Below are 25837 nucleotides of genomic sequence, written 5' to 3'. Positions count from 1 at the left end.
TAAACAAGATACTTAGCATCTGCAAAATATATATATAATTAGGGTGCTAACCACTGGGCTATGAGGAGCAATTCTCTTTCATTGCTTATTCAAGAGAGCAATGTTTGTTTTATTCCAGGTTTTATTTTATACCAGGTTCCTTTAGGGCACAGATGCAATCTAGCATTGTCAATAATATTTTCTTTTTTTTTTTTTAAAGATTTTATTTATTTTGTGACAGAGAGAGACACAGCAGGAGAGGGAACACAAGCTGGGGGAGTGGGAGAGGGAGAAGCAGGCCTCCCGCGGAGCAGGGAGCCCGATGTGGGGCTCGATCCCAGGACCCTGGGATCATGACCTGAGCTGAAGGCAGACGCTTAACGACTGAGCCACCCAGGCACCCCGTCAATAATATTTTCTACAAGCCAAATTTATATATCCCATGGTGGTTATAGTAAAAGGATTTCTATATATTATATTGATATATTTAAGATTTAAAAATAGTGAAGAAAACCCTAAGTTTTAAAGCAAATCTGATATATGATGATTTAGTGAAAGGAGATTACTAACCTGGGCCAGTTTATATTATTATTATTATTTTCTTTTTTTTTTTTAAAGATTTTATTTATTTATTTGAGAGAGAGAGAATGAGAGAGAGCACATGAGAGGGGGGAGGGCCAGAGGGAGAAGCAGACTCCCTGCCGAGCAGGGAGCCCGATGCGGGACTCGATCCAGGGACTCTAGGATCATGACCTGAGCCGAAGGCAGTCGCTTAACCAACTGAGCCACCCAGGCGCCCCAGTTTATATTATTTTTAATTAGCTTTAGAGAAAGACGAATAGCACATCGAATGTGAAATGCTACACAGTGACTTTAGAATGAGGAACATTTGACATAAAAATAATCACGATAGCCAGGTCAAATAATGGAAATGGAAGTTCTTAGGGCAGAGCAGAAGGAAGAAAAAAGATGAATAACAGCAAGGGAATAATATTCCTATGACAAAATTCTAAAGAATTTTTTCAGGCTTTTTAAACTTTTGTGGGAGCAGGGAAATGGATAAACTTTCCCAGTTTTCGTCTGTGAATCATTTAAGCATTTGCAGTTCTAACTTGGAAGTTGTAGAGTTATATCTCATTCAACATGGGAACCATCCTGTATCATTCAGCCAAATGAAATGAGGTTAGGGTTCGGATGTCCCTCACATGGGTTTCAAAGGATGTGGTTCTTTAAGACATTTCACATTTCAAGATTTATCCTAAGAAGTGACTTCAGTTCCTTGATATGCAGAATACAATCTGAGCATTTTTGGAATTAGGGATGGGGTAGGAGACAAAGGTAAGCCATCATTTTCCTCATCAGTCTAAGTATGTGAGTTTAACCAAAAAATGCTGCAAATTGAATCTTATGACTTCACAAAGAATGACAAGACTTCAAAAGGAACCATGGAATGTCATCCTTAAAAGTTTGGGTAGATTTCCTTAACCAGAATCTTAAACAGTGACTAACAGTTAAGAAACTATCATGCATTGGAATTTATTATATAAAGATCCTTCCTGATACTTCAACCTCATGCAGATACTTCTACCTTCTATTTATTTGTTTTTTATACCCATACATTTCTCTCAAATAAATTGCTTATAACTGAGAATTTCATTCCAACATTCTAGACAACTAGGATTTGCTTTTAAAATGTGTGAGGCCCTTTTCATAAAACATCTGCCATTGTGTAGTCAAGCTAAAGAGACTTCTCCATATTCAAGAGAAATTCCTCAAGTATTTATGTAATCCTTCCAAATATAATGCATTTAAATGATCAAAAAATGCAGGAAAACCAAAGTAGTTTTGCTGTTTCTACAGCATGTACTGTTATACTGTGTTTAAAATTTATGTAAAATTTTAAGACCTATAGACATAAATCATACTTATTTTTTTCCCTTGAGAGATGCATATCTTTCATAATTTGATGACGAATAGTTCAGTATACACAACCTAAAGGGTGGGCTGCATTGGCTTTTGTGGATTTGGCTCTCCACTTAGCAGGTTGTCTTTATTTCCTCTCATATATCTATCTTCCAAAAAAGAATTTTTTAAAATTTTATACAAATAAAGAAGTTTATACTAGAAAACACCTTTTTTTATTTTTATTTTTTTAATGGTATGAAAATTGGCAGAAACTTTTGAAGTGCAATTTTATTTATTTATTTTTCACTGATGCATTTTATGTTTTCTTTTTTTCTTTTTTCTTAAGTTCAATTAGCCACCATATAGTACATCATTAGTTTTTGATGTAGTGTTCAGTGATTCATTAGTTGCGTATAACACCCAGTGCTCAACACATCACATGCCCTCCTTAATACCCACCTTTTAAAAGCACATTTTGACCTAGAATGCATCCTAAGACTTAGTTCTAGGTCCTATGCTTGCTGTGAAGATACTATCCCTACTTTCAATGATTAAGCTTTACATACTTAGTCATTTCTTAAAATTTTTCACCGTCTATCATATGCCACATGTTAAATGGTAAAGAAGGAGACAGACTAAAAAAATGGACTGTTCTATCAAATTGCCTAAGGACTAGTGAAATAAGTTCAAATTTCTCTATATTTTGGATTTTTTTACAATTACAATCACTTGTCACAAGGTAGTTCTTTTTAATGGAACCGTGTTTTTACTTGCTTATACACTGCCTCTTTGGCAATAAAGATTTGAAGCAGCTAAGTTTTAAAAGCTCCATAATGTTAAGAAAATAGAAACATTAAAGGAATAAAAGAAAATTAAAACAAATATATCAGACCAGAGGTTTCAATGCAGGTAGTTTCACTGATCATAAAATGCAGGACTGAACTTTTTGGCAAAGTAGCTCCTATAGCTCAACTCAGCACAATTTCATATATGGAATATTATATACTAGAAGGCATCATTTGAGAAAATGAACTCTGTCCTCAGTAATAATTTCACAACATAGAATAAAAGATGTATATACTTTCAGTGTAATATTTAACTTTAATTTTTATAAATACTATATATATCTTACACCCAGCAATATAGAATATAGAATGCTACTTTACTGAAACCAGAACTCAATACAGCCATAGCTTTCTAACCTTGAGCCATGTATACTGATTTCAAGGGGAAAATTTGGCAATAGTAACGCCAAAAACTTTTAAGTTACGTGACTAACGTTCACTATAATAGATGGCTACCTCAATTTTGAGTTTAATATGCAAGAAAAAATACTATATTACCTTGATGCAAGAAATGCACTGATGGGGGGAGGATAACCAACTCACCTTATGAAATTATTTTAAATGAGAATTAGCTTTGTTTCTAAGAGTAGTAATTTCCCATTGCATCTGAAAATGAATTTAAATATTACAGTATATGTTTGTATATAATTTCTATATTCCATAAAAGAATATTCTGAAATAAGTACAACCATTTCTATTAGTACATTTCAGGGATGATGAAGTGGAACCTAAGTCATGGAATCATTTGGCAAAAATCCCAGAGTTAGTAAGTGACAGGGTTAAAAGGATATACTTCTGGATCCTCAGAATGAACATATATAAGGTGCAGACATAGTAAAGTCCTATTGCATGGACTGAAAATTCAGTGTAAGAACTAATACTTGTCTAACATAAATTAACTTAAAATTTGGAATTTATATCTGAACACTGGATTTTATGAGTAATAAATGGAAGCAGTTTATATTCAGTCAAAGATATTATGTTCTGACATACTCCAAAATATGTATTATATGGCTATTTAAGTCTCTGAATACTTAAAGAACACATAAAATACTAGTTTTAAAGAACACTTTAGAACCCTCTTTATCTAAGATCATATGCCAGGAAGAGTGAATGCTATGTCATTTTTCAGATCAGTGACATTTGACAACCATTCAATCTAATTCAGCGACAATTTTCAATGATGTGATTAAGTGAATATTTGAACATAGCTGACGTTTGAAATTTCAACCTAGGCTTTTAAATACTCACTTTGGATTTGTGGTTTAAATGTATAAAAATGATCTTATTTGTTTTGTGCTACTTCACATTTGTACTACTTATACATTTGAAGCTACTTGGTAAAAATTTGCCACTTTGTCATAGACAGTTGATGAGAGTGGTGTACAGAACATAAGTATGAGATCTACAACTGTGTCAGCTAATATTAAATCATATTAAATCAGCAAGTCCTGGTATACTATATACCCAGGATGTATTACAACACTGCATTTCTTGTATGAATCTTTAAAATAATGATGGAGTGTATTCTATGACTTCAAAGAGGCATTGAGATTCATAAAATGTAAACATGGAAATCTTGGGGGCGCCTGGGTAGCTCAGTTGGTCAAGTGTCTGTCTCTTGGTTTTGGCTCAGGTCACAATCTCAGGGTCCTAGGATCAAGCCCCTGCTTGTCCCTCTCCCTCTGCTCCTTCCTGCTCTCTCGCTCTCTCTCTCTCTGTCTCTTTCTCTCTCAAATAAATAAATAAATAATCTTAAAAAAAACAACAACACATGGAAATCTTGGGATGAAAGAAGAGGAAACAAACTGGAATTTAGCCAATTAATGGAAGACAGCTACCATGACGTATCCAGAGGGCAGTTTAAAATACGATGGACAGTTAAATCTTCCTACCAGATTTTTAATGGCTAAATTCTTTTAACAGTGGAAAAAATCATTCATTATTCAATTTGACATAAAGTGATGAAAATGTCAAATCTTTGGTAGAGGAAACTCACTGACTGGAACTTATTTATATCTAAAGGGGAAAAAATCTACCAATAAACAAATTAAAATGACCCATCAAATGTTTCTTTTCATTTGAGAGACAATATGGTTAAAGACCTGCAGAACTGAATTCACAATGTCTGATGGAGACTGTCACAAACAAAACTGGAGAAGGGGAAAGGAATGGTAGAATGGCAATATGAGAGATGTTTCTGTTACCTGTGATTTGCTTTATCTAACTTCAACAAGTAGCAAGGAAATGCAAGCTGTGGCTATGTTTTATATCTTGAGCTGGTGTGAAGATAAGCTTAACCACTCGGTACAGTCAGCCTCTATTTCACAGGATTTTGTACTTTCTTTTGTTTGCTTTTTTAAACCACGGCCAACTTTATTACAAATTAGCTTTGCTCTCAGCAAATATTGTAATAAAGGTATCACTGCACTTGGAAGTACTTTATTTTCAATAAGTGGTTTTGAAAATAAATTATTGATGGCAGAAATAACTTCATGCTAAAACAGCCACTACAGAGAATACAAATCAGAACATAAATGTGGTGTCTGAGCTCTACAGAGCTAAGCTGTGAGTGGCATTTGAGTGAGGATAGCAAATTAGACGTCAGGACAGAGAAAGGAAAGGAAACTGAGGCATGGAGGCAAATTGAGTTGCTAGTTGAGAACAAGGAAATGTGCTAAAATGGGTCATTTGTGGCAGAGGAATAGGCCAAAGTGGACAAGATCCTAAGAAGGAAGGAGAAAACAAAATGGACTTGACCTAAGATTTTGAAACTCCCACAAAGTAGCCTTTCAAAAGGAAGCTTCTAATACCCCTTTAACAACAGGGAGGGCTAACTTTTTTCAAGTGATTTTAAAACTTAGGGGTGTGGATAGATTTGTAGAACTGTGATGGCCCTAATGATTTTCTATCAGCAATTTTCAATTTCTTAAAGTTTGGACAAACTTACCTCTGGTGCCATTAGACTCAGAATCCTTTGTGAAAGATTGGTTTTGTTTAATTTTATGATTTCTTAACTTCTCTTGGCTATTGATTAAGGTGGTCTATATTCCATTATGTTAATTCTCATAATTTATTATTTTAAATAGAACATCATCTAATTTAATTGCTTTTTTATAACCAACATATATTTCTGTGTAGATTCCATTTTTGGTTTCTGTATCTCTTAAACTTGTGCTTAATATTTTCTTTCTGTGTTTAAATTGCATATATTTGCTTTCCCCCCTCCTTTTCCTGATTAAATTTATGAGATTAGTCTATTTTATTATTTTACTACAAAGAACTAGCTGTGAAATTTATCTAGTGTTTCTTCTTTCTGATTTATTTATTTCTTCATTTATCTTTTATTTTCTACTTTCCTTAGGGCATTTTTTTTCTTTCTGTAACATTTATGGTTGAAATCTTGAATTAATTTATTTTATCTTTTTTTTAATGAAAATAAAAGCAAAGACACAAATTGAACCTCTGAGTAAAACCTAGGCCATTTCTCATGGAATGCTTTTTCCTACACAAATGTGGATTTATACTCTTGATTCCTTATACAAAACATTTTAAATTAATCAAATTGAATTTTTAAAAGTATTATTAATTTCTAATATTACATTATTATTATCAGAGTATATACTTTACAAGCTCTTCTTTTTACGTACTTAACAATACTCTCACTGCATCCTAATATATTATCCATATTTGTACATAGGGAAGGAATATTTTTTTATGTATTTATCTTTTCCTATGCCTTTGGTAAGTTTGTACAGCAGAGCAGAAATAAGAAAGAACTCAGAGTCTGTTTTCCTTTTCTGGCTCTGATGTTCCCCAGAAGCATGGGGAAGGGATATGATATTGGCTGGTTCCAAAATTAGCCAGAAACCATCTCTGCTCCCTGTCAGCAAATAGAGGTGGTATGCTTTCAAAAGTGAATGGCTTCCTGATACATGCAGTGTGGCTGGACCCTAGCCAACATTAAGACTCTCGGTATAGATAATCTCAAGTCCCCATCTGACCAGAAAATAGAGATATTTGGAATGCTGGTTATTCTCTGCCCCCTCCCCAGTTCTTCAGCCCTTCTGTGTATTAGATGACTCATCTAGTATAAAATGACTTTATCACCTAGGATCTCTCACCTTCTGGCTTCCAGTTGAGCTTAAGCAATGAATGGCGTTGACAGGATATTGGAAGATTGGATAGAGAGACCAAGGTATCGATCTTCCAACTCCCCCAGCAGGCCAAGATTTGAGAGTAACTTCATTTTTTAGATACGTATGTCACAGTTGCTGGCCAGTGGCCCCTCTCACAAGGTCGGAGTTTTCATTGGTTGAAGGTAACAGCTCTCTCCCTTTCATCTCTTTAGGTTTAGGAATAAAGGCTATTAACTCATGCTAGTCCCTGCATGCTTCACCATTCATTGTTAGTTCCTTTAACTCTCCTCACATTTCTGTATCTATTCCCTTCATTACAGTCTCTTCAGCTTTGTCTTTGCAGGCTTTCTGTTTCATAGCGGAACTGTTAATAAGACACTTGGCTTCACAAGAAGACTTGCACTTCAGTGGTGAATCTATCAGTGGATACTTCAGTGGACTGAAGATGAATGGCTTTTCCCCGGCCTATGAAAGGCACCACATAGGTCTACTGATCTCTGGCCATTCCTAGGGATAGGGAAGAACATTCCTTTTTTTTTTTTTTTTTTTTAAAGATTTTTTATTTATTTATCTGAAAGAGAGAATGGGAGACAGAGAGCATGAGAGGGGGAGGGTCAGAGGGAGAAGCAGACTCCCCGCTGAGCAGGGAGCCCGATGCGGGACTCGATCCTGGGACTCCAGGATCATGACCTGAGCCGAAGGCAGTCGCTTAACCAACTGAGCCACCCAGGCGCCCCAGGGAAGAACATTCCTAATAATGACAAAGAATTTTCCGAATGCCTGTTTCAGAGTTCAGATTTGGATTTAGCAAATTTAAATTAAATTATAAACTATTGCTTTTCCTGCAAATCCAACTTTATGGGGCAGGAGGTTTGTACAAAATGTACACATATTTTGTAGAATCATCTGTGCTTTGGACTATCAATGGGAGGAAAATCGTTCTACAGTTTATGCTATCCGTATTCTCGCTCTCTCTCTCTCCCTCTCTCTCTCTCTATATATATATATATATTTTTGCTGCTAAATGTGTTCAAATATGACAATGGCGAATTAAAGACTGAATAAAAATATACTTCTGACCCTGGGTTCCAGTCCACTGCCATCGCCCACGAGGAACCAGTTCCAGCTCCCTGAGCTGCCTGGAGCCGCATGCGAGGGGCCAGGGGACTTGGGACTTGGGAGAGCCCCAGGAGGCACAGGCCTGTGCTGGACCCGCAGCACTCTGCAGGGCTACAAAAGGAGGGGGAACCTGTCCAGAATCCCTGCAGGACAGGCAACCTCAACATGGAAACATTCTGCAATGAAAATGAAGGAATGCCTGAAAACCAAGGAAAGAGGGAATACAAAGAATGGCCACGGGATGCGGCAAAAACAGAAGTAGCCTGTACTCTGGGAAATAAGGAAAAGTCAGAAAATGAGAGAAAGAGAGATCACAAGGGAAAGGCAGAAAATGAGGAAATTGTAAAGGACAAGGAAAAGCCAGGGAGTGTGGCAAAGCCAAAAGAGGGAAAGCCAGAGAGTGAGGGAAAGCCAGAGTGCAAGGCAAAGCCAAAAGAAGAAAACCCAGAGAGTGAAGAATGAAGGTAAGCAAAAAGGAGAAGGAAAGCCAGCCAGTGAACCAAAGGCTGCAGGAAAGCGCCCAGCTGGGGATGGTGTACCCAGGAAGGCCAGAAGACAAACCAACAAGGGGCTGGCTCTGTGCCTCAAGGAATATGAGGCCATAGCTATATGCATGTGAGGGGTGAGGAGATAAGAGAATTCGATGAGGGATGGCCAGGGTGGAGGATGAGGTGAAGAAAACCAGACAGAAATGGGGAGATTTACAGGATCCCTTCCACCCAAGGGGCCCAAGGGAACTCAGGGGGTGGCTGCAGGGTCCCACAAAGGGGCTTCACAGACATTCCTTTTGTGTAGTGCCCCTGGCAGGCATTTGCCAGGCCGTGCTTTAACCTTATGCTAATAATTCGCTTTAGCTGCCTCTCTTGTAATCAGCAGCCTTTCGACCCAACTAGAACACTCTCTCTGTAGGGGATTTTCACCCATGGGCATTGCAAAGACATTCTAATTTTTGGAAAAATAAAGCAGCTTATAATGTCAAAAAATATATTTCCATTAAATTTTCTTTGTGGTTTTAGTAGAATTTCTATTACGCAGTAAGTTGTATTATGTTTGATTTTATTTTTTTAAAGATGTATTTATTTATTTTTATTTTTTTATTTTTTTATTATGTTATGTTAGTCACCATACAGTACATCATTAGTTTTTGATGTAGTGTTTTATTTTGGAGAGAGGGAGAGAGCGGGGGAGAGGGGCATAGGGAGAGGGGGAGAGAGTCTTTTATTTATTTATTTATTTATTTGACAGAGAGAGACACAGCGAGAGAGGAAACACAAGCAGGGGGAGTGAGGGGGAGAGAGTCTTAAGAAGACTCTGCGCTGAGCGCAGAGCCCAACAAAGGGCTTGATCTCACCACCCTGAGATCATGACCTGAGCCCAGGACCTGAGCTGAAACCAAGAGTCAGACGTTTAACGGACTGCGCCACCCAGGTGCCCCTGTATTTTGTTTTAATTACTGATTATAACTTTCCTGGGTAAAAATGGTACTCTCTTAAATACTTGTAAGTTTCTCTTTGTTATTATTTATTAACTTTTTCTCTAATTTTAAAAGAACATGTTTTATTAGCAGTTCAATTTATAGTAGCGCCTTTATTTTTAGTCATTGCCATCTCCTTCAGCACAAAGTTCAAAGCCTAACCATGTCTTCCCACGTTTGCCCCCCTCCCACACCCACCCTACTACCTCTCTGATCCCCTGCTCTCCTGTGTTTTCTCCACACTCAGTCCTGTCCACCTAGTGAGTCCTATTTGCAAATGTTTGTTTGTTTTTTTCTCTTCAAGGTCCTTCTATCCCTCTACTTGGGCCATTTTCCTATAGAGAATCCCATGGCTCACTCCCTCTCTCCCTTCCAGGCTTTAGCTATATCACAGCTTAACTGAGAGGTCTTCCCACACCTCCTATTCTGTTTATCTCTTATTCGTTCGCTTAGCTATCACTACATTCTAAATGTTTAATGTCCCCTAGTATGTGACTGTAAACTCTATGACATAAAGGGTTGTGTCTGTTCTGATAAATGACCATAGTGCTCCTACCACCTAGAACACAACTGAACACATAGGAGACACTCAGGAAATAATGTGCTGAATGTAAATATACTAACATTATTGTTTAAGGTATGATTTATCAAACTCTCCAATCGATGCCTTCTATAGTGGATTCTAATTTGAGAATCTGTGACTTTTAAAAGGAAATTTGAAATAGTCTTATCTACTATTTTATTTAATATGCAGTTTTATGGATATTCTGCCCCAGGCTCACTTATTCATCTAATGTAGACTACCTAAGCCCATCTTTAGGGGAAAAAATCCTGCTGTTGAACATTCTCTTTAATTGTGTGTTTACTCTTCATGGTAATAATCAGAGACTAATAAACACGGTTCCTTGTAATCGTTTCCATTTCTTTTGTACTTTCTTCTGTTACAAAATAATGGAGAAGTATAAAATGATAATAAATTTACCTTTGAACATTTATATGCTGTGTCTTTTAGCCTGGGGCTACTTCAAGTAAAGGTTATTTCACTCTTGGTCTGGGTTTCCACTTGAAATTTTTTTACTTGAGATTCTGTCCTTTCATACAGAGACCTCAGTTTTATTCCATTCCCTATTAAGGCCCTTGCTCAGATGGGAGCAGGGTGGAAATCTGCTCTTGAAGGGCTCCTTCTCAAATTGAAGCCCTCATTTTGGGGTCTTTGCCTGCTGAAACAATGGGAGGTACTCAAGGTTTCCCATTTTCAGAAAGAAATACGACCATCTGAGAAAAGATCTATAATATACATTAATCATATTCTAATTTTGTATACTCACTTCTCACATTTCATTAAACAATTTCATGAGAAAATACAGGGTATATTGTCAGATTGATACACAGGCCATTGTTTGGCATTTGGGAGGTTGTAAGGTTAGGTTTACTTTACCTTTATAGGTTCCTCTGTTTCTTAAACATTTTAAAAATAAGTATTGAGGTATAACATATATACAGGAAAGTGTATTTGAGTGTAGACCTTGAAAAATTTTCTCAGAGCAAATGCTCCTATGTAACAAGCACCAGGTCAAAATACGCAATATTTTCGACACCTGAGAAGATTCACTTGTGCATTTTACTGCTTCACTCCTTCCAAAATGTAACCACTCTTCTGACTTTTAAACCCATGGAGCAATTTCACCTGTTTTTTGAAATTTAATTAAAAGAAATCACAGTAGATATACTCTTGTGTCTCACTTCTTTTGCTCAAACCTCTTTCAGGAGATTGATCCATCCCATGTATTGTATATAGCTATCATTTGTTTATTTTCATTGCTTTATAATATGCTATCACGTGAATATACTACAGTCATTTCCAGTTTAGGCTACTACAAATTAAGCTGCTATGAACATTTTCTCTCTCTCTCTCTCTCTCTCTCTCTCCACATACACATATACACACACAACACACACACACACGTGCACAGAAATGGTAGTTATATGCCTCAGAACAAAACTGTTGGGTTATAAGAATTATGCAGTTTTGCATTTAGTATATAATACCAAACTATTTTCAATGGTTGTCTGAATTACATTTCCACCAATAGGAGTTCAGGTTATTCCAAATCCTCACCCTCAGCATTATTAGCCCTTCTAATTTCAGCCATTTTTATGAATTTGTATTAGTATCTCATTGCATTTTTAACTTGAATTTCCCTAATTACTGCTAAGGTTGAACACTTTTTTATATTATTCTTCAATTTTTGAACAGCCTCTTCTGTGAAGTTCCTGTTCAGATTTTCTGCCCATTTTTTCTATTGGATTTTTTTGCTCATTCTGCAAAACCTAAAATTTTTAAAAATAAATAAACTATAGAGGAAAATCATAGGACAAATCTGGAATGCTCAATAGTATAAAGGTATTAATTCTCCCCAAACTGATCTATAAATTTAACTCACTGTTGATCACATTCCAAACAGGATTTATTTGGAAATTTAAAAAATGATGGTAAAATAAAGAGAGAAATACAATGGGTCAGTATAACCAAGAAAACACTGAACAAGAAAAAGTGGGGGAACCTAGCTCACCAGATACCAGGATGTATTATAAAACTGCAGTAATCCACAGGGCATGGTATTTGTGCATGTATAAACAAAGAGAAAATGGAAGTGAATTGAAGTCCAAAAACAGAACATTTGTATCGAGACATTTTTATGACATACCTAGTATTAGAGAGCAATGAGTAAGTAACATTCTTTTTAATAAATAGTGTTGTGACAATTAGATTCCAAATGAAAAAAAAGAACCTGAATCTTAACCCATTCCTCATGTCAAACTCAATAATCAATTCCTGGTGAAATATAGATCTAAATTCAAATGGTAGAACAAAGAAGTCTATATAGATGACAACAAAATATAATATCCTAATGGTTTTGGGCAGGCAAATGTTTCTTAAAAAGGACACAAAATTATAAAAGTGAACATTTATAAAAATGAACTGCACCAGAATGAAGAATTTGGTTTATCATTGAGTAAAATGTAATCCAGAGGCAGAAAATACCTTTGCAATGCATAAAACGAAGGATTCATATCCAGAACATACGAACAACTCATAATTTTGATGAAGTTCATCTTTCTCTTTTTGAATCATGCCTTTGGTTTCACATCTAAGAAATATTTGGTTATCTCAAAGTCACAGGGATTTTCTTCTATGGTTTCTCTGTTTTATTGCCAGAATTTCTTTCAGTCTTATATTGAAAACTGTGAAATTAATAATTATAACATATACAGGAAACCCAAAAATTCATAATCAATAAGCAGTATGTGAAAAAAACCCTCTTACCAAACAAAATCTATGGCTACATTAATCTACTATTTTAGAGGAGATCCAACAACCTATTGCTTAACATGGTATTTTCTTGGTGGGAAGAGATCAACTACATCAAATCGACTGAAACCAATAATTCTTTGAATTCTCTGCTGTCTTCCTGGCTTTCATATTTTGTAATGGAATATGGGGAACTGAAAAAGATTTTTCTTCATGTAAATTCTAATATCTCTAAATAATATTCTTAACTTATGTGATATTGATCTTTCAAAAGGATCTATCAGACTAATATTGAGGCAAACATTTTATAGACCGTCTTATTCTGTCTGCAATTTGAAATTCTGCCTGAAAATTTGAAAATATACAGTTAATCACTTCAGAAATAATAAAAATGTATAATGTTTCTATAAAGCAATTTTCATAGATTATATATGACAATAACGCTAAATTCATAAAATCAACCAAATGCTGCACAGCCTTCACTATCATTTCCCATGTGATGCCTTCTCTGTACCAGATGAGCTGAACAACATTTGGGGGAGGACACATCATGACTCATTCATCACTGATGGTGGTTATTGTAAGAGTATGCAAGCAATTTATTTGAATTTATCCTTGAAAGAGAGATGTAATGTAATTAGGGAGGTACTAAGCGCCTGGTAACTGTATTGGTCGATTAGAAAGATTGTAGGAAGTTGGTGAGAAATCTCAAAGTCACTCTAATGAGACCAGAACTCCTTTCATCTACATACTTATTTAGGTATAATTGTTGACTTTCTAATACCATACATATATTTTCATCTTGTTCAACTAAATCAAACCTAGCAATAGGAAACAAATTTGCAGTTCTGTGAGTTGAAATAGCGATTGTTCTGTGTAACTTTCATACTTGGATGTGGTGTCTAATAAATGCGGCCTTAATTCAAACAAACTTTATCATCATCATGTCTGAACAAACTTGATACATAAAAAAAATAAGATTCAGCCAACTAAAATCCATTTGTTGTACAGAACACTTCTCTAGGAAACTGAGGGTCACCACAGGACTTAATCTGTCTCCCAAATGTAACTGCATCAAGTAAAATCTGCAAACAACACAGAGTGCCCTATCAGGTCTGACTCATGCCCTTCCCTGCCCTCTGTGACTGCATACATTTGCTTCCTGAATCATGTGATTAGCCACCAGCAGATCCACATGAAACAGAACACATACTCTTAAAGATCACTACTTTGATTTACAAGAGAACTTAAGAAGCTTTCCCTGCTTTGGAGGCCAAAGCCCTCACTCAAACATTAGGCATGCTGTCTCACGGTATCCAGACTCTGTCCAGGTCTCCACTTACATTATTTTTCTGCAGGACACGCAGTGCCTTGTTGACATTGTTCAGGGCGTGAACTCTTGTGGATCCTTTTTCTTTTGGCTGAAAGTAAATTGAAACAATGTTTACTGCCCGGCAGAGAGACAATCTACTAGAAATGAAACCATTTATACATTTCACTTCAAAGTTTGACTATTTTAAATGAACTTAGGCTGTGAGGCATTAATATAATACACTTAAGGGCTTTGGGTTAATTGTCCTTGTCATAGAACTTTCTTAGCATGAATCAACCCCTCCTCAAGAAAAACGATAGCATTTTCTTTTCCTCAATAAAAGCTATTTTGGTTACCATCTCTTCATTCCACAGCCCATTTGGGGATTTCTGCATGACCAGGAAAGAGAAACAACATTGCATAAGGACTTCTTGGTAAGGGAGATAAGTGAGGTAATTTCCACACATTTAAGGAAAGTATAAAAGAGACTTGAGCCTAGAAAACTTATATAACGCCAAATAGGGCTAAGGGAAAACTTTTCTGTCAACATTACCTTAACTGCTTTCATCACTGAAGCTCAAAACCTCAAGAATCTTTGGTTTTCTAACCCTCACTCTCAATCCCCAAAATCCTATCTCATCCTACAATTTCTGAACTGACATTTGTACAGTGCATGACAATATGCAGATTAACTCATTTATCTAGTTGTGGAATTTTAGAAACTCTACCATTATGATGCCTGCCATATTGACTTCTAAAAAGAGATCTACATCTCAAGAATTTTTTTTTTAAAGACTTTATTTATTTATTTGACAGAGAGAGACACAGCGAGAGAGGGAACACAAGCAGGGAGAGTGGGAGAGGGAGAAGCAGGCTTCCGGCTAAGCAGGGAGCCCGATGTGGGGCTTGATCCCAGGACCCTGGGATCATGACCTGAGCCAAAGGCAGATGCTTAACGACCGAGCCACCCAGTGCCCCTGCATCTCAAGAAATTTTTAAGGGCACAATAAAGTACAGATGGTCCCCGACATGATAGTTTGATTCAGGATTTTTTGACTTTATAATGGTGCAAAAGTGATATGCATTCAGCAAAAACCATACTTCACATTTTGAATTTGGATCTTTTCCCAGGCTAACAATATCCAGTATTCTACTCTGATAATGCTGGGCAGGGTCAGTGAGCCACAGCTACAAGTCAGCCATGTGATCATGAGAGTAAATGACCGATACACTTAACAACCATTCTGTTTTTCACTTTCAGTATACCATTCAATACATTATATGAGATAGTCAACACTTTGTTATAACATAGGCTTCGTGTGAGATGATTTTACCCAACTGTAGGCTAATGTAAGCATTCTGAGCATGTTTAAGGCAGGCTAGGCTAAACTATGAAGTTCAGTAGATTACGTGTATTGAATGCATTTTCAACTTAGGATATTTTCAATCTGTGATGGATTTATAGGGACGTAACCCTATGGTAAGTCAAGGAAGATCTGTATTATTAACTATAGAAACAATGTTGTACAGCAAATCTCTGGAACTTATTCATTGTGCATAACTGAAACTTTATACCTGTTGACCAGCACTCCCCATTTTCCATATTTCAAGTTAAGTGTTCTTGTCATAATAAAAAATGAAATTAAACTTAAAAGATCATGATGACTAAAAGCCTTATAAAACATTCAATAACAAAGATACCAAACATTACAAACAAATAATATCTATTAATTAGCATAAATTACGTGACTGAAAAATTTCACCTTCTAGTTCTGTGTATGATAGAATATGCCAAAATAAAAATAAGATTACAAGATTGTTTTATTCAGGAATAGGTCCTGTATTGTTAGTTAAATGAGTAATTATTAAATTAGTGAATTTTACTAAATCTAGAACAACTACACTGAGTTAGTTTCCGGTTTCTTAGTAAATTATCCTAAGGTTAATGTGAACTTTCTTATAAATAAGTCACGTACCAGTTTTTGCCCTGTCAGGCCTTCCAGAAGGTCTAGGAGGCGTCTCCCATCCTGTAGGTCACTGAAGAGGTTCTCTATGTGCTGCTTCCCAAACTGAAATATGAAATATACCCAATCAAACAAAGCACTCTTCCAGTGATCCATTTCCATGACTATGCCTTTTAAAATTTAAAGTTATGTTTAAGAATATTTAATGTATCTAATTCTTCATCTGCCAAGGATGAAGGATGAAAAGAGAACCTCCAAGTAAAAAACAAAAAACAATATATCATCATTAGGTCAAATCTATTTAAAATTTTTTTAATAACATGAGTTAGATATCTGTAGCCTAATTGGTCTAATTAACTCAACTTTTTGAATGCTGACTCTATGAAGGAGAGAGAAGTACACATACAAAGAAACAAAGTCCACATACAATTTGTCCTGGGTAGGTGCTTACAATTTAACTGTTTCATGTACTTGGCTCTATAACATAATCATAGAAGACCCACCATCCTGCACCCCTAGAGCATGCTTTCTCTGAATATACAGTTTGAATACTGCCTCAAAATGATCCATTTTCATATTGCTTGGCTCAGATGTTAGAAAGATCTGATTTTAATTGAGTTGAAATACACCTGTGACATATTTGTGTCTATTTTTCTCAGTTCTTTACTTGGGAATTGTACTCAGAAAGAATAATAACCACTCATAGCATCTCGTATTTTGGTAGCAACTACTCATTAGAAACACTTCACTAAAGGAGTGGATCTTATCTTTGTAATATAGTTGTGGGTTAGTATTCATATACTCATCTTACAGATGAGAAAAAGAAGTTGAACATGCGGCTCTTTGTCATGAAACTAGAAGATGGTGAAGCCCAAATGCTGTTCCAGAACTGTCTAACACTGGTGGGGGGGCTGGTTTTTCCTAGCTTATCATGCTGCTTCCAGGGCTTTTTCCTCCTTCCATCTGATTATCTTTCAGATATTTTATTTCTTCTGTCATGCCCCCAAATATTTTCTTTTTCTGGTTGAAAGCCTACAATCCCTTCATATAAAATCATTCACAACTCTTTCATCACCCAGGTTCTCTGGAAAGTCCTCATTTATCAGTGACAGATGTTTATTGAGCACCAATAAACCTGAGCTAGGTGCTGGAGCATACACTAGTAAATCACACAGACATGCCCCCAGCCCTTGTGGGTCTTTGAGTCCAGCATGGAAAGCAAATATTCCCAAAAGGCAATACTACACAGAAGCAGTAACAGGGACCCAGGAGCATATAACTTTGGGAACTCCCATAGTATGGGGACCAGGAAAGACTGTCCCCAAAATGTCAGATGATGGGACTAACATTAGTTTTCAGGTGCTTGGGTTAGTCTCATGCATTCCTCGATCACATGAAAACTTTGCATTTCAGCCAGGTCAAGAAAAATAAAGAAGAGCCTTGGTTACCAGGCAAAGGGCATCCCTGAAGCTTCCAAGATTAAAGACAGGATTCAGGCTCTCCCTACAACCACACAGCCATGTCCATAACAAGTCCTGTCAATGCCTAGGTGTTTCACCTAATGAAACCCAGACCCCTGCAAAAAGGCCACCAGTCCTTTGAAAATCAAGCCACATATATGCTTTGACAAAGATAACTACAAGTTATTCTTCTGAAATTCTACTCTAATAGCTCTGCTTAAAAGTTCTAGGGGAAAAAGAAGACAACACAAAATACGAATATGTAAAAACACTTTACTACACATTATGTACAGTAAACCTCAAAACAACATGCCATTTTTTAATGAAACTTTAAGGAAAGCTTTCTACTAATAAGAAAATGAATGCATGCTTTATAATTCTCTCAAGAACCTCATATATAACATGGAATCACTTGGCATTTGGAGGGTTGATATTAAGGCTTTACTTTCAAATTGGATGAAAGTCTACAATGCCTTAAAAATGCTGTTCTCTTTTGTTTTGTTTTGTTTCATCCAGGAGCAAAATTTTACAGATGTATTTGAGAAGCAAGTGGCTTTTAAATTTATTGACAAAAAGAATATTACACACTGAAATGTGTCAAGTTTTGAAGAAAATATAGTTAGCTGACAGAGATACTTGTTCTTGTTAAAAATATATATCTGGATGGATAGATACATACACACATACTTACATACATACATAACAAAGTCTGTCAAACCAGGAAGGATGTGGGTAGAAAAATGTTCATTCAAGAAGAGCAGGGGTAGAGAAAGAAATGAGTATTGGGGCACAGAGTAAAGCATGAACCTCAAGGCCATAGGGATCATCTAGCATCCAAGACACAAGGACTATAAAGCTTATGCTTTGGGGCAAGAAGTCTAGACAGTGGTCAACAAGGGAAACAGGATCTTGCTTTGATCCAAACTCATATACACAAGCCAACATATTTTATAATTCTTTCTTTTAAAATGGAATCAAACAAAATGGAGAGAGAGTGAAGGACTGTAGGCTAATCAGAGTCCTCCAGGCGCATCTAGTTGGGACACTTAGAAAGCAAGGAGGGAACAGAGAAAAAGTTCCTGCTATCATACATGACTCTCATAACTCATAAAATCAAATACAATTTCTATTTGTTATATTCACATTCTCTAACAGTGTGCTTCTCAGAATGTTCCATCAAAGCATCCTTCTAGCAGATGAGATTGAATGAATTTACCACAGGTCTGGCAGTATAAATTAGGCAGTGACAGCAGTTCAAAATGTCTATGAACACATAGGTTTTATTTTGTTTTGTAATTTTTAAAAATTAACAAAGTGTATTGTTAGTTTCAGAGGTAGAGTTCAGTGATTCATCAGTCTTATATAACACCCAGTGCTCATTACACCATGATCCCTCCTTAATGCCCATTACCCAGTTACTCCATCCCCCTACCCTCTTCCCCTCCTGCAACCCACAGTTTATGCATATGTTTTATGTTACGAATTCATGGAAATGTTGCCTTCGTCTCTTAATGAATGTTTGTTTTAAAAGCATTTTCAAGCCCTCATGAGTGAAATTTCCCCTCCTAGGTCCAATTAAAGTCATGCTGAATGAAATGTACACTATTTAGCCTATAACTTCATGGATCTTCAGGTGCTGTCTTATTCTTCCTGTGGTATGGAGACCCCAGGGAAAGCAAAACATCTCATTTCTCCTGGATGGTTTTCATTTCTTTCCCAGATTCAAATCCTCGTTCTATAACATTATAGCTATGATATAAGAAAAGTAGCACACCTTTGAGAGGCAGAAATAGCTGACTTTTATTTTATTTTACTGGGTATTATTTAAATTTAAATTCAATTAACATATAATATATATATACAAATATATATATATTTTTGTATATACATATATTATTTGTTTCAGGGGTACAGGTCTGTGATTCATCAGTCTTATATAATACCCAGGGCTCATTACAACACATACCCTGACTTTTAAACTGGAGTCTTTTATTCACTAGCTGCACTGTCTCAGGCAGGTGACTTAACCTTTCCAAGGCACAATATACTCTAGTAAAATGGGGATTGAAATAATACCACTTCAGAGCACTCCTCTGAGGTTTAAATGAAACAGTGTAGGTGTGCTGACAGACTGGCAAGTAGTAGGCTCTCAATAAATATAGGATTTTTTTTTATTCTATTACTCTTTGACTTCTCTTTCTCTGGCCAAATTCTAGATATAAATACAATTATGGTACATTACTGAATCTACTAGAAAGTGCAGAGCTCACATACAGTGTGTTCTGTTTTTTCTTAGTTTGGTATCCCTGTAAGAGCGAAAGTCAAAGGGGGAAGATGTCATTCCATATTCAATTACTCACATACTGGTAAACGTGATGGCAGTCAGAGGCTTCAAGCCCTTTCTCTTTTTTCTTATTCTTTGGGTTACTTTCCATTAAGTCCTCTTTTGTTTACACCACTTTTCATCTTCTAACGTACCATGCCTTTTTGTTGCAAGTGACATTTATGTCATGAAAACAGTAATATTTTTTTAATTCCTTATCTTTAGTGGCTTTCTTTTCAAGTATATGAAAATTATTTTGTGAAACACACAAAACATTAAGCCCTTTTTGGGCCACATGACCCTGTGGCTCTCCATCTCCAGTCCCTTTCATGACTAATATTTTCTTTAAAAAGTGAACTTTTGATATTACTCAGCAATTTACTGCCTTCACTTACATATAGTCTTCTTCCTTGCTAACTTAAATAACAAGATGAAAGGACCATAAAATGAGATAATGATGCTTCCTGATCATTGTCCATATGATATAAAGAAATACAGAACTACAGACAAGGTTCAAAAGAAAAAAAAATCAGATAGGTTGATTGGTAAGTGGGGGAAACAAAGTGAAAAAAATTCAAAGTGAGAATAAATTAAAAGGGACAGAAATGCATTTGTGAAAACATTTAAATAACTTCTGACTCTTCAGAGTTGTATCAGTCTCTTAACCTGAAAATACACAGGGATCAATACAATATTCCAATAAGGGGTAAAGAGCACAGGAATTATTTAGCATGACCTTCTGGTTATAGAAAGGTCAGCCTCTGGACAATTCTGCTGCTCAGAAAGTCAAGACATTTCTCTGATTACAAATCTTTAGATACTAGAAACACCAAGAAGCACTGGAAATACCAAAAATAATTCAAAACATATTGGTGGATGCTGCTGACCAGCTCCCAGAAAATTATTGCAACACTTTATAGTATAAATTGGCAGTTTTCATAGATGACTGTTTTATTAAGTATGGATTATAAAAATTATTTTATAAGAGAATTTTATCGAGGTATAATATACATATAGGAAAGTACACATATCTTAAGAGTTAGCTCAAATAGTTTTTTACAAACTGAACACATTCATATTATCACCACCTAGATGGAGAAATAAAATATGACCAGCATCCTAGGAGCTTCCTCACACCCCTTCTGTGTATTAGCCCCTTCAATAATGATCACTATATTAACTTTTAGGACCAGAGATTAATTTTGCATTGAAAGGAGTCTCTTAAAAACAGAAAAATAATGTTGGTTTAGTGTTTCATTTTAAGAAACTATTGATTGAAAGACATCAGGGTAAGGCAGAGGGAATTTGGAAAGGAAAAAAAAAAATTGCACTGATGAAATTTGTTTTACAAAGCACAGGGAAGGTGTAATGCGGTGAATAAAAATGTTTACTCTATACCCAGAATGCCTTGGTTCAAATTCCAGTTCTGCCACATTCCAGTTGTGTGATATCGAGCAAATAACTTGATCTTTCTGTGTCTTACCTTTTTCATCTACAAAATGAGGAAACACTATTACCTAAATTGTGGTAATGCTGTGAAGATTTCAATGCACTTAGAACAGTGCTTTGTTTATAAGATACACTCTATTCCTGTTAGCTATCATGAATTCATCCCAAAATTCTTAAGCCAAATAATCTATATTTTCCATATTTCTCCTTGTAAATTTTCCCTCAAAGTAACAGAAAGCATCAACTTCAAAGTATTAGTATGGGTTTGAATGGGTTCATAATTATAAGGTGTCCAACATGTTGCCTGGCACAGAAAATGTTTAATCAACTTTAATAACATTCCTTGCTTCCTCCTTCCTCTTAAATGTCATCACCTGGAGGTGAAGAATAGAGCTTTCCTTAAGGGTGCCAGGATCCTAGCAGGACTTTTGTAACTTGAGGAGAATTTAATAAAGGACAATTTGCAAAGATGAAGGCAGGATATAAAGAAACCACCAGAACTGGTAGTAGAGGATGGCTATTACCACTCCTAGACTCAAGATTGGAGAAAAAGAGTAGTTACTGTTCCCTGAACAAAAAGAAACCCAAGAGGGTCACCGGACAGGAGTTTTGATAGTGGGCTAATGAATGCAGCCATCCTGCAATTAATAAATGTCCTGATCTTTCTTCCCCCTTTCCCTGGGACCTTCTGTAAATGCTCCCATTAGTCAAATCCAACTGGAAGTCGGAGGGCAAGAAAGTCTACTGATACGGTCCACAGAGGTCAGCCTCTCAGGGAAGAAAAAGGCGATGAGTGGACCCAGAGGGATAAACCAAAGACATACAACACCCAAGACAGGGAAGTGAACTTTCTTTGATCCAATGGATCAATGTCAGGGATGCCCATATCAGAAAATAAATGAAGACCCAAGGGTTTCTCCCCATGCCTCCTACATTATTTCTATCATTGATAATGTCATATCAAAGGGCCAAAGGTATCAATGAGACATTTCCTCTTCTATAATAGGGGTATCAAAGTACTAGAATGTTTTGTGGGCTTTAACAGATGAAAATTAACATATATTATTCATTATTCCTTAGCATCAAATACTTTTAAAGACTTTTATATACCAGGAAAAGCACTAAAATCTGGGCTACAAAGATAATCAAGAAAAATCCAAGTTATTCCTTGGGGCTAAGAAGTACTCAAGAACTAAGTTTGATAATATAATAGATTTGCAGTGTCTCCAGATATAAAATGCTATTTGGTAGTAGGTCTTTATAAAACATAATCACTAGGACCCAATGTGTATATTATACTATTAAGTACACGAGAGAAGATTCAACCAGATTGCACATTAGAACTTTCTACTGGAGTGTCAGGGGTATAACATACTGATTTGACAATTCTATATATTGTGATACTACTCACCACAATAGGTGTAGCCACCATCTGTCCCTATACAACATTATTACAACAGAATTGACTATATTCCCTATGCTGTACTTTTAAGCTCTGTGAGTAATTTATTTTATAACTAGAAGTTTGTACCACTTAATCCTGCTCATCTATTTCATCCATCCCCACATCCACCTCCCCTCTGACAACTACCAGTTTGTTCCCTGTATTTAAGAGTCTCCTTGGGTTTTTTGTTGGTTTGTTTTGTTTTTTAGATTCCACACGTAACTGAAATCATACGGTATTTGTTTTTCTCTGTATGACTTATTTCACTTAGCATAACACCCTCCAGGTTCATCCATGTTGTCCCAAATGGCAAGATTTCATTCTTTTTTTTTTTTTTTTTTGACAGAGAGAGACACAGCGAGAGAGAGAGCCCAAGCAGGGGGAGCGGCAGGCAGAGGGAGAGGGAGAAGCAGGCTTCCTGCTGAGCAGGGAGCCCGATGCGGGGCTCGATCCCAGGACCCTGGGATCATGACCTGAGCTGAAGGCAGACGCTTATCGACTGAGCCACCCAGGCGCCCCGCAAGATTTCATTCTTATAATGGAAATGGGAGTAATGGAAAGGGAGGTTGGCTGTATTCTTTTTTAGATTTTTTAAATTTATTTATTTGAGAGAGAGAGAGCCCAAGTGGGGTGAGGGGCAGAGGGAGAAACAGACTCCCCGCTGAGCAGGGAGCCTGATGTGGTGCTGGATCCAGGACTCCAGGATCATGACCTGAGCTGAAGGCAGGCACTTAACCGACTGAGCCACCCAGGCACCCCAGAGGTTGGTTATATCCTATCCCAACAGTTTTTATTACAGAAAAAGCACAGTATAAGGTTTCCAAGAGGAAGCACTTCATTTCAAAGCATCTAAATAACACCCTGAACCTTCAAAAAGAAGAAAAAAATGCTGTGACACATGGACATGCTCACTAGAGAAATGCCAAAAATTGGCACTTAGCTCCAGGCAAAATACGGAGGGAAAAAGGACTATTCAGGTTTGTTTGGATCCAGTGGGAAGAGACCTTCTGCCAAAGGGCATCTGAAGATGCCTTTAATTATTAATAAGTGTAAAACTTATTTATAAAATTAACATTTTTATCATTTCTCAATTACACTGCAATGCAATTGTGTGGACAATTACATGACAGGATACAGCTTCTTCTAATTATTTCCTGCCCCTACCCACTAGGAAGTCAGCCTGGGACAATTCATTACTTCTTTTATGGCTATGAGGAGGGTCTGCCTAGAGGCAGTGCCAAATCAAGGGAACTGGGGACACACAGAAAAGACAAAAGTCACATAGGGCAGAATATTTAAATATGAGCTTCTGTCCCCACTATACCTCTATTTCCTTCTAATAGTTTGAATCATGAAACTTTTAATTCTGTATTCAAATATGGTTGAAATTGGCAATTTCATACAATTCAACCTCAGATGTATTAGAAAGACATGAGTAATAAACTTTAAGAGCTTAATTTATGTCAGTCACAATTCCTTGCACTGTACATGGATTATTTTCATTGTCACAACAATCAGTTAAAATCATTCCCATTTTATAGATGACAAAGCTGAGGAACAGGGCACGTAAATAACTTGGCTAAAGCCACAAAGTGGAAAAGTAGGAGATAAAACCCAAACTCAAGCAGTCTATCTCCAGATTTCTTTTTTTTTTTTTTTTTAGATTTTATTTTTTTTATTTTTTAGAGAGCGAGCGAGAGAGAAACAGCATGAGAGGGGAGAGGGTCAGAGGGAGAAGCAGGCTCCCCGCTGAGCGGGGAGCCCGATGTGGGACTCGATCCCAGGACCCTGGGATCATGACCTGAGCCGAAGGCAGACGCCCAACCATCTGAGCCACCCAGGCGCCCTATCTCCAGATTTCTTAACCATTTTCTGCTTTGTAACTGCTGTTTGAGCTGGGCTGCTTTGAGCATCATGCCACTCAGGGTCAGTGTTAGATAAATTTTACTTGCTCATTTTCATAATCTCTTTCAATAAATTAGGGATAATTTAATTTATTCTTTTTCTTTTGCCTGAGGTTTCTGAAGGTCAGATGCAGTTATATAACCTACAAACAAAATTGCTTCTAACTTTAGGTTGAATTAGTAATTGAAGGATAATAACACAGTGATAATTCTACATATGTACATTAGGAAAATTCTTCAATGTCCTAAGTTTTTATTGTTATATCACTCTTTTGGGGGGTTATATTAACTCCTTCAGGAGTCCAACATGCCAGGCATGGGGTTGCTCAATAAATCTGGTAAATACTGCTCCAGAGAACAAAACAAGCATTTTTTTTTAAAGATTTATTTATTTTATTTTTATAGACAGAGAGAGAGAAAGAGGGAGAGTGCAGTGGATGGGGGTGGGCAGAGGGAGAGAGAGAGAGAGAGAATCCCAAGCAGACTCGCCACTGAGTGCAGAGCCCAACACAGGGCTTGATCCCAGGACCCTGAGATCATGACCTGAGCAGAAACCAAGAGTTCGATGCTCAACAGATTGAGCCACCCATGTGCCCCAAAAACAGGTTTTTAAAATGAAGAATTTACTCTGAAACATGTAGAAAAGACAGCTTTTTAATGTTAATTAAATTAAAATACAAAAGCAATACCCTATACCAAAAACCTAGAAGGCTACAAATCAAAATATAGATATATTTAAGGCAATCCTTAAGGTTGATGAGCACTAACTGAGATTATAGGAAACAGGAAAAGTTTTACTTGTGCATTTAGTGCAGTTATTTCTTGAGCGATCCACTCAAACATGCCAGTCACTTACTGAAAGTCTTCCATGTGATGAACAGACATTTCTGCAAAGAAGACATCCAAATGGCTAACAGACACATGAAAAAGTGCTCAACATCACTCGGCATCAGGGAAATACAATTCAAAATCTCAATGAGATACCACCTCACACTAGTCAGAATGGCTAAAATTAACAAGTCAGGAAACAGCAGATGTTGGCAAGGATGCGGAGAAAGAGGAACCCTCCTACACTGTTGGTGGGAATGCAAGCTGGTGCAGCCACTCTGGAAAACAGTATGGAGCTTCCTCAAAATGACCCAGCAATTGCACTACTGGGTATTTACCCCAAAGATACAAATGTAGTGACCCAAAGGGGTACATGCAC

The 25837-nt window shown here is 36.6% G+C and overlaps 1 protein-coding gene and 1 pseudogene across 1 annotated transcript in view; one reads left to right on the top strand and one right to left on the bottom strand.

Annotated features, from left to right (window-relative positions):
• DMD (dystrophin) overlaps positions 1-25837 on the bottom strand; it is a 1845074-nt gene that overhangs the window by 1507594 nt on the left and 311643 nt on the right. Inside the window, exons 3-4 of the mRNA XM_081807964.1 lie at positions 16063-16155; positions 14118-14195 (exon numbers count right to left, since the gene is read on the bottom strand). Of these exons, the coding sequence (XP_081664090.1) occupies positions 14118-14195; positions 16063-16155 (171 nt within the window). The remainder of the gene's footprint in view (positions 1-14117; positions 14196-16062; positions 16156-25837) is intronic.
• On the top strand, positions 8147-8782 carry LOC115944964 (transcription elongation factor A protein-like 2; annotated as a pseudogene).

Source organism: Leptonychotes weddellii, chromosome X (assembly GCF_054177405.1).
Source record: "Leptonychotes weddellii isolate Sample4059 chromosome X, ASM5417740v2, whole genome shotgun sequence".
In the NCBI taxonomy this organism is placed as follows: domain Eukaryota; kingdom Metazoa; phylum Chordata; class Mammalia; order Carnivora; family Phocidae; genus Leptonychotes; species Leptonychotes weddellii.
The sequence above is the reverse complement of the archived record's forward strand: the minus strand, read 5'-3'. Positions and strand labels throughout refer to the sequence as shown.